Source organism: Siphateles boraxobius, unplaced genomic scaffold (assembly GCF_051911475.1).
Source record: "Siphateles boraxobius isolate OS27281-9 unplaced genomic scaffold, OSU_SipBor_1 35, whole genome shotgun sequence".
NCBI classification, from domain to species: Eukaryota; Metazoa; Chordata; class Actinopteri; order Cypriniformes; family Leuciscidae; genus Siphateles; species Siphateles boraxobius.
The window spans coordinates 11,941,196-11,951,594 of NW_027508975.1; the positions used below are offsets into that span (position 1 = coordinate 11,941,196).

The 10,399-nt window shown below is 36.1% G+C and overlaps 1 protein-coding gene across 1 annotated transcript; it reads left to right on the forward strand.

The window, feature by feature from the left end:
* Positions 1-3,278: 3,278 nt before the first annotated feature.
* Positions 3,279-9,677, forward strand: nrsn1l (neurensin 1-like). Its single transcript, XM_077196690.1, has 3 exons — positions 3,279-3,364; positions 5,056-5,242; positions 7,960-9,677. The coding sequence occupies exons 1-3, from the start codon at positions 3,303-3,305 to the stop codon at positions 8,359-8,361; spliced, it is 651 nt and encodes a 216-aa protein (XP_077052805.1). The 5' UTR covers positions 3,279-3,302; the 3' UTR covers positions 8,362-9,677.
* The last annotated feature ends 722 nt before the right edge of the window (positions 9,678-10,399 follow it).

Consider the following 10,399-nt stretch of genomic DNA (forward strand, 5'->3'; position numbering starts at 1 on the left):
TCAACAAACAGCATTTGTTGCATACTGCATTCCACAAGAAACATGTCTGAAGTTGTCCAAAACGTAATGCTGCACCAGCAGGCACTTCTAGATGAGTAAGTGTGAGTCTCGTGGACAAAACAAAGAGGAGAGCTTCTCTGTCATGAGCTGTCTGGGATGATAGCGCCATCTAGCGTTTAGGCGATTTGGGACTTTCGCTGGACAAGCAGTATCTCTCAGACACAAATGTCCATGTATGAAATGTAGGCCACAGTGTCTGGAAGAGAGACAGAAAAAGAGAGAAAAGAAAACAATATCCTTATGTAACCAGAGGTGACAAGAATGGTGAAGGATATGTGAATATAAACTCTCAAGACTGAAATAAAACAACATTTTCTTGGCAATAAGCTTGAATCATACTGTTTTTCCTACTTATTTATTTGTGGTAAAAACTAAATGTGCAGCCCAAACTTCCATATTGAATAACAGAAAGCAGAAGCCCAAATGACATACTAACAGTGACCACAAAAATAATTCCCTGAAACTAGTATTTAACCATTGTTTTTTTGTTACCTCTTATTTATTTGTTTGTTTGTTTGTTTGTTTTACTGCCAAAGAGCGCCAGATGTTTCCCTTGTGATGGACCTCCTCTCTAAAATATAAAGGCAGATATACAGTATATTATCATACTGTGCAAATATTTATTTCTACACTGAGAAAAATAGTGGTATTATAAAGATGTTTCCAAAATAAAGTAGTTTGTTTTTTATCGTCATTATACAAAAGGCAAAATAAATGATCCTTTATTAGTGTTAGATGTAACCCTGAAAAGAAAAAAAAGAATGAATTAAATACATTTGCATACCAATTTACATAATAAAAATTGTTCCAAAGCAGTTTTACAGTGAATGGTGCCACAGGGAGCAAGATAAAGGCCACAGTGATGAGGAGTAAAGTACATACAACACATACAAGACATACAACACAAATGCAAACTATTCATATTCACTATATATCTACTATATTATACTCTTAATTGTAATAATAATCACAATCAATGATTTCTGATCTGACTTCAGAAAGCAGAATGAAGCATTAATAATGTCAAGTTTGCAAATGTTTTAAAAAAATTATCACACTACGCATATTTAATTAATATCTTAGTTTAATACTTTGACATTTCTGATAAATGCATTTTATAAACCTTTTTTTTTCAGCCCTCTTACATTTAAAAAAGAGCTGTTTCCATCTTTTTTATTTTTTAACTTCTAAATGCTGATGGCTTCTCTGCTCCAGTTGCCTCATATAATAGCAAAATGTCCTCTGGTTGCACACAGGACTGTTCACTAACTGTATCATGACCACTTCGTATTCTGACATCCATTTGACATATAGCTTTTGCATATTGCATACTCGGACGCGGGGTTTACCTCAGCCCCCATGAAACAGGCAAGGTTGAGATGACATGTTTTATTCATCGCAACGCCCCATTGTTTGACCATTAAGATGATGTAACATCTCCATTTTGGCACGCAGGCAAACCGTCTGGGTCCCACTACATCAGGAGACGCGTCTCTTGACTTTTTGAACTCCGTTGGCTTCACCACACGACGCCAGCCGTGTTAGCGCATCGTATATCACGGGTGAGAGGGAAACGATGGCATTGCCATTGATAGCGTTTATGCTTCGCCGCCTCACCGACATAATGAGCACATTATCTGCGCGCTCTAGGACTGCTGCTCGCCCCCGCACTTTAAATATTCACATCCTATGTTTATGGAAAAAGCCAGGTATGAGGCAGTTGGTGAGGAAAGACTGCAAAATGATTGCATCGTGTTTTTCTTCATCAATGCATCTAGTGAAAGGAATTTAAATTAAATCTAGTTTATTGTAAATAGACAGCTGTCATTCTGGAGCTTCAGCACCATGGACAGGTCCAAATATCTCTCAAATGTAGCCGACCACAGGAATTCTGACTCGATTCTCGTTTTCTCCACCTTGTTGTAGCCTTCAAGCTGTTTTATTTTAAACCAATCATTTGCTTTGTACAAGAAGACAAACAAGCAAAACAGAAAGAATGCTTGGTAAGTCCTTGAATTGAACGTGATTGGTACAAAGACATATTTTTTATTTTATTTTTACTGACCTTTTGTCACACTTGTAAGGAAATATTTAGTCCTACATCCACACGAAATATGTCTCTCTGCATGTAAGTTCCTTTTAAAATACTGAATGCCTCTGTTATCTGCTTCTGTAACCTTGGAAATAACACTTATTGACTGAAGAAGGAAGATTGTGTGTTAACATGAACATAACCTGTCCTGTGAGGACATCCACTTTTCTAAGCATACAAAACATATCCAAAGGTTAGCTGTAATGTGCAGGCATAATACTAACTTGGTGAGTTTGTGGAATTTCTACAAAAATGTAATTACCATCATTCAGAGCCTCATAATAGATGCACAACCTTGAACATGGCTTATGGTGTTGCAACGTAGCTAACAAATGCTCTGAGAGCACTTAAAACTTTGAGGAATTTTTATCACATCTCTTTCTCTCTATATGGTTCTCAAAGTTAAAGGCAGGTGCAAAAGGCAATTTATAGCTTTAGGCTTAAATAACTTTTAATGTGAATGTGTGTTATTGACATATCACATGGGGGAAAAGGGCACATACAGTCACCACGCTATATGTTTTGCATTCTGACAAACACACACATGATAGACTATCACATTGATACTTTGCCAAGTGAAAGTTAAATTCACCAAACACGTGTACAATTTAGTAAAATTCTACTAAGACTGGTATCATTTTGTATGAAAATAAAAGCCAATGTTCAAACTGATTTTATGGTTTAAAAAAAAAAGATCTACAAGATATTAAAATCACACAGTGTAGCCTAGGCTATGTGATTTCAGCTATTTAGCCTACATATTTCTCATTATACAATATACTCAACATTGATTGACTGATTAACCATTGATTAGGATAATGATTGATGGCCAAAATCCCCAAATCTATCTCTTTTTAAATATGTTGAGGAAAACATTTACACAATGTATTTGGAAGCATCTAGATTTGTTTGTTGTATTCACCATATGACAATATATGTTCACTTTGAAATGAACAAATATGTATTTTCTGTAGTTGTGCAGGTTTGAAGTCATCTATCTAAAATGTGACTTCATCAAGTGCTCTTTATTGTTATTATTAATATTTTATTTACGTAGATGTCGCAATTGTAAATAAAACGGGAAATATACAGTTAGTGTTGATGTGCTGTGAAGATCAGCAGCGCATGCGCATTGCGCTCGCTCCAGCAAATGCAAACTTTGGCTGATGAAGACACGAAAACGAGCAACAAGGATCGATTACTGAACATTCGGTAATAGCCAAATTTATTTGACCTATTTTATATTTTTAAAAAATGATAAATTTGCACAGATAAGTTAGGCTGTCGTTTTTTTTGGCAAGCGCCATACATTATGAACACGATCAGGATATTATGAGTGTGTAATTTAAATGAGTTTTAATAACGACGTATGAGCAATATCCGTTGCCTGTGGCATTTTAATGTACTGTTGCCATTGTGATTTATATAATTACGCTGACTCCTTAAATCCTCTTTATTGACTTGGCGTTTATTGACATGTTTATTGCTGTCTGTCTCCAATATTTCAGCATCTCTGGATCCGCCTGATTTAATCGCAGTAGCACTAAACGTAACGATTCTGTACAATCCTATTTGCATAACGTTAAACGTTTGCTCATAAGACACTGGATTTGTTCGTGCAGATAATGATATAGATACGAAAATATCTTGAGTGTTCTGAATGTCACGGAAGCAGAGTTACGTCGTATGCTTTAGCTATCCTAATGCCTAACGTTAGAATCACTGAATGCACAAACCGGTTATCGTTAGCTAGTGTGCAAATAACAGCTAACTTACACAAATAAAGGACTTTAACAAGGAGTCGATTCATGGAATGTTAGGCAATGCCTCTCGTGCGGTTCGTCGAAGTTTAGTCAGCTTAGACTTTTTTGTGATATATGTGAATCCTCTGTATGATCGAAGAAGGATTTTATGTTCTCTGATATAATTGTCTGATAATGATCTTTGCGGTCTGCTGTTGTTGCTATGGTTACCTCCTCAGTCCAACTCAATTTATGGCGATGCTAAATAGCCTAATCTTTTTATATATTACCGAAACTTGTGTGAACACTCTTACAACATCTATAAAAAAACTATACCAGTGTATGTTTTCTTTGGGGTGTAATTGCCCCACCACAACCAAAAATTGCGCCATGCCTTGCTATGAACGACTAAGCTGTAAATGATTAACTAATTTGCATAATTCTCTTTTAAGCCTCTGTGTTCATTATTCTGATATTCAGTTTTAGCTAATGGACCATTTACAGTACCTCCTCAGTATTCTGAATATGAATAAGCTTAATTATAAAGCAAATAAACTCTTTGTTTAAACTGCATTTTTAATTTACAATTTAATAGTTAAGTGTACAGTATCATTAGGTAATACCATGTTAGAATCTATGGATATAGCATGCAAATAGAAGTGTATGTGAAATAATATGAATTACATTCAATGATGCTCTTGAGAGTGTTGATGACAGGTGAGAGAATATCAGTGGGTGGTTTTTCACTTCTACACCATCAACTGTAGTAAGCATGGATACTGCTGAGATTCAGAAAAAGAATATTGCATATTGTGACTTATATCAACAAGTAAACATATAGAGTGAGACTTTAGTTTATCAGGAAAAGAGAAATCATTTTTAATAAATACTGCCATATTCCATAAAAAAAACAATAAGTGTCAATGTCGCATGTTTACTTTAAGCTTTTGTAGCTATTTGCGCTATTGTAGCCTATATTTGATCTAAGACCCAAAAAGGCTGAAGAAAAGACTGACTAAAGAAAAAAGACAGATGAATTAAGGTCACATTGAGAAATGCTAGAAACTGTAATAAAACTCAGTGACAAGGCGAATCTAAGAAGGTTAAAAAAAATGTTCAATGTTTTTTTTTGTCTGTAATGATGTGTGGTTGTAATCACAGGTCTGAGATGGCCTCTTGCTCTGAGGTTTGTGGGTCCGGTCACGCGGTCGACTCCGGCTGCCGTGTTTTCGGAGTGCGCTCCTATTTACACCACTTCTACGAGGAGTGCACAGCCTCAATGAGGGAGCAACAGGAGGACTTTCAGGGCCAGAGATCACCGCTGCGGTGGAGCTCAGGCTTCTGGAAGGTATCAGAGAGAAGTTTAGTTGTGTTTTGCACTTTTCTGTAGAAGAGATCCAAAGTTCTCAGTTAATGTTGTTTTCACTATTGGCATGTTTGCTTGAGTCCAAAACCAAATTCGATTGACTACACTTTGCCCCCTCTGGTCTTCCAGAATGTGTTATGCTGTTTTGAGACTTGGTACATTTTTAAAATGCTTTTATTATCAAAATGGTATTCAAAAGCTTTTGTTATCAAAAAGTTTCAAAAGCACTGAAGATATCTATTTTCCGTAAAATGTGCATCAAAACTGGTCACGTTCAGATTCGCATCCCAAACTGTCAATCACATCAACTAACCATCACACACTTTTCTGTCTTGACTGATCTTTTCAAAAGTTAAATTTTTAAGTACAAACAACTTGGATGTTTAAGTCATTTCAACTTAAATTACATTAAACTGACTTAAAAATAAGTTGAATCTTGTATAGCTTATTAAAAAAAGTTGAAAATTGCTTAACTTATTTTGATGAGTTAAAGAAATGCAAAAACATATGTTGTCATAACTGATCGATCATTTAATTTTTGATTGATCAAAAAACCTTGTCAATTGTCAATTGACTTTACAATAGATAAATGAGTGATTATAGCCAAATATTCAATCAAATCGGTGCACTGAGAAGACTTGTTGCCATCCGCTATTTTGTCCGTCAAGTTTTGAAGTCTGTCAAGCTTTACTGAACTGTCATACACATACAAACTAGCTACTATTTTTGGCAAATGCCTTTGTCTAAGCTAAAAAGGTGTTATGTAACATGTAATTTGGATTAGGTATTTAAAAGGGTCCTATAATGCCCTTTTCACAAGATGTAAAGTAAGTCTCTGATATCCCAAGAGTGTGTATGTGAAGTTTTAGCTCAAAATACTCCACAGATATTTTTTTATAGCATGTTAAAATTGTCACTTTTTGAGGGTGAGCAAAAACGCGCCATTTCTGTGTATGTCCCTTTAAATGCAAATCAGCTGCTGCTCCCGGCACAGAGGGCGGAGCTTCAAGAGCTTGTGTGTTAGCATCTTCGATTACCTCACACAGACATGCACTGAAAATTTCAGAAACTGTTAAGCCTTTTATGTTCGAACCGGAGATGAGAGAGTCAAGAAGAAGTGACATGTAGAATGCAACAGGACATTTCTGAATGGTTGGTTGATGGATTTATGTAGCTAATGTGGAGTTAACTATCTTCTAGTCATTGATTAGCATATTCTGTCATGATAATCGCATACCTGGGGGTGGGGTTTATATAATCTTTAGGGTTAGAGATATCACTAACCCGTGAATAAGCTCATTGTAGCAGTCCCTATACCATTAGTTTGTTGTAGTCCTTAAAGGGGGTCATCGGATGTAAAATTCCCTTTTATATGGTGTTTGCATATAAATGTCTTTGCAGTGTATGGACACAACCACCATACAATGAAAAAAATCCAATTACTCCTTTTTTTTTTAATCCTCAAAAAGCCTAATCACTCTCAATAATCAAGCCGTTTAGGTTTTCTGAGCAATATGATGTCATATTGCTCATGCTCCGCGCACGACCGCTGACCCGTATTTTGCTCATTATCATTTAAAGAGACATGCACCGAAATGGGTCGCTGTGAACAGAGCTGTTTTTGAGGAGGTAAAAAGGGTGTTGTTTTACACAACCATTGAATTTTAAACAAAGTATGTTACACACTTTACATGAAGACCCTATAGAATCATACCAACTTGTGGAAAATGGGCATGCAATGACCCCTTTAAAAAGCGATTTCTGTAAAAGAAAATATCTCTCTTTGATTTGAACTCTGAGCTTCGTAACTTTGCAGATGTTGTTTATGCTAAAACAGCAACATTACACACTAACTAAAGATAAAAAAAGTTAAATCATAATCAACCAACCCTTTAATAGAGTTTTGTTTATTCCGTTTCCTGAAATCAGCCATTATTAATCATTCAAAATGTAAACATTGGATAATATTTTTTTATGACATTGACCTTCATTTATTTTACATATCTGTGAATCTGTGAAAATAAAAAGACTTTACAAATAAAGCTGCTTAGACGCTAGATTTAGGCGATTACAAAGATTTTTATATGGCATCGTGCTTCAAAGTTAGATCAATCAAGCAGGATAATTGGTTTATTTCCTCTGTATACTTCTACCTGCTGTTAGAGTAAATGCACATAGGCTTCATCCAAGATACTTCATCAAATGTGTGGATTATTTGGTTTTATTTGAAAAACAAACATGCCTAATGGATTTTTAACAGCTCTGATAAGTAATGTGACATGTAGCCAAAGTTTATTCTATTTTAAGGAAAACACAAAAAATACAACATTTACACCATTTGCATCTGCAAATTGTCCATTGCACGTGTCAATGTCAATTATATGTCAATGTTTCTGGCATGTCAACTGTCAGACACTTCTATGTTTGGATTTCCCCTTGCATTTCATTGTTTACTTGTCTTCTACCATTATATTTAGTGTTTCAACATAAGCTGATGCTTTCTGATTTTTGTGTGGTGATAAACTATGATAAACTGCCTTTTAAGTAATTCATTCCACGTGGTTGTTTTGTTTGACGGACATAGATAGATTACTCGCCCTTGAAAAGCTGTGGCTGTGGTTAAGTAACCGCTGTCGTAGGGTCAATAGAACCAACATATAGTGCAAGAGAATGAAGAACACTCTTTTGTTCACTCTTAGGTCACACTTGCGGTTGGTGTGGTACTACTGACAGTGGGGCTGGTGATCATGACAGTGGGCTATGCCATCCCCACTCGCATTGAGGCTTTTGGTGAAGGTGAACTGCTGTTCGTGGACCGCCAGGCCATGCGCCACAATCATTCACTACACATATGTGTTCTGGTCGGGACGGGGCTTCTCACTCTGGGGGGGGTTCTGATGGCAGGTGGAATCCTGACGTCTAACTTCTCCACAACTCCCACAAAAAACGAAGACTCAAGTGGAGAACGGAAGGGGGGGGGCAGAGTCCTGAGTGCAATGAGAAGCCCAGCAGACCCTGTAATGAAGCCTCCCAGTCCGGCCTCTGGTGAAGGAGTAGTATCTCCTCTTGCTAGGGACGATAAAGTTCAGAAGTGCTCATAAAAGAGCTGTTTGACAATGCCCGTTCAAGAGTGCTGTCAAAACAATCAGCAAAAGCTCCTTGTTTATTTCAATGAGAAATTTGGGAGTGTCTTATTTGTGTTTGATAAATGTGTGATTAGAGCCTTAAATTATTAATTAGTAGAGCAAACCTGTGCCATCTGTTGTCCTTGTATAATTGTTGTCGAAATATGTTTTGTATTTTTCTATTTATTACAGTATTGATCAAATGAACAGCCACTAAGTGGTTGCAAGGCAGCAAAAGAAAGCTTTTGAGTAAAAATATGTTTTTGGATACTTTTATTCAGCGATTATGCATTAAGTTGATCAAAAGTTGTAGTAGTATAGTGAAGACATTTATAATGTTACAAAAGATTCTTTAAAAAAATGTGGTTCTTTTGACCTTACTATTCATCAAAAATCCTTAAAATCATTGTTTCAGCACAACTTTTTTCAACATTGATAATAATATAAAATGTTTCATGAGCAGCAAAACAGCATTTTGAATGATTACTGAAGGATCATGAGACACTGAAGACTAGAGTTATGATTCTGAAAATTCAGCTTTGCTATCTCAGCAATAAATTACATTTTAAAATAATTCAAACAGGAAACGGTTCTTAAATTGTAATAATTTACAATGTTACTGCTTTTATTGTATTTTTGATCAAATAAAAGCAGGCTTGGTGAGCCTTCTTTCAAAAACATAAAAATAATCTCACGACCCCACATTTTTGAATGGTAGTCTCTATATATTAAATATACAAAGATAAATATTTTAAGCATCTTCTGTGCCTAGTGTGCACCTTTTAAAGTGTAAAGATGGTTTAAGAAAACAGTAATATCAATTCAATATGCAAATACAAATGTTATGTCATTTGGAATGCTAACGTTTTTGAGCACAAGTTGGAATGGAGTCAGATGTTATGTTAATTTAGGAAGAGGTTTAGAGTTTAGAAAAAGCCATAACCGCAATGTTTGAGGAATAGCAATACAGTGCTGCCTTGCAAACACTGTAGAAAATGCTGGTCTGTCATAGTAATATGCACAATACGGCACAAACCTACTCTTAATGTCTCTATTTCTGGATCCCTGACATCTTTTCTATCAGATATTCTGCTATGTATAAGATATTAGGTAATATTTTTCTCTTTCTATCTTACTCTTTCATCAGCTGCAGTTAAATAGAATGTGAGAGCCTAAATGGGATTTACTGTACACAACACCTTAATTGTCTACAGTCTTATTGTCTCATTATGTTAATGTATTTAAATGCTCTTCTCTAAACAAGCCCAATAAATCAATGTCAGCATACTTAATCCACTTCTCTTTTGGTGTATTTTTTTTCTGAAAGATCATCCTCATCTACACCTTTTCATTCATTGATGGTGTGAATGAAATGAAAGCCACACTCAAAAAGGTGTGATCTTCTATGAAAAACAGACATCTCTTTTCATATTGTAAAGCGTTGTCTATCTGTAGGTCGTTTGAGTGACTGTAAATAGATGCAGGAAACAGCGATGACTCATCCCAGCTCTGTTCCCTGCTTCCACAAAACTGCGCTCTTTCTCTTTCTTTGTCTCGCGAGGGGCTCGCCGTGAGTCACCTTCTCTCATATAACAGTCATAGCTCGCAGTACGTGGGCTGTTAACAATCAATTAACCAGTGCTCCACACATGTAGAGCCATCATCAAGTATCGTTCACTGCTCTGCGGCTACGCTTACCCAGAAAACAAGAGTGAGATGGGAAGAAATGTTGTTTGTCTTCCGCTTTAGGTCATGTGCTTGATGCCTGTAATGTGTTGGCAGCTTGTTAACACATGTTTGTTTAGAACAGCCAAATCAGATGAATGCTACAGTGTGTTGATATGTGCCTAGGTGTACTGAAAATAGGCCCTAGCACTCAGGATAAACTGCCCACTTGCATCTTTTTTAATGTTGGAAATAGGGTTTAGGGGTACAGGTGTTGGTTAGTCATGGTACCAATGGTGGTACATCTAAATTCTGCAGAAATAAAGTTTATTTCTGCCTAATTAAATGT

What these genes read in the sequence shown, in the direction of transcription:
- nrsn1l (XM_077196690.1), top strand. Translation starts at nt 3,303, where the DNA reads ATGCAAACTTTGGCTGATGAAGACACGAAAACGAGCAACAAGGATCGA. An exon ending in GATCGATTACTGAACATTCG is followed by an intron (nt 3,365 to 5,055) that starts GTAATAGCCAAA and finishes TTGTAATCACAG; the next exon opens with GTCTGAGATGGCCTCTTGCT. An exon ending in GGAGCTCAGGCTTCTGGAAG is followed by an intron (nt 5,243 to 7,959) that starts GTATCAGAGAGA and finishes GTTCACTCTTAG; the next exon opens with GTCACACTTGCGGTTGGTGT.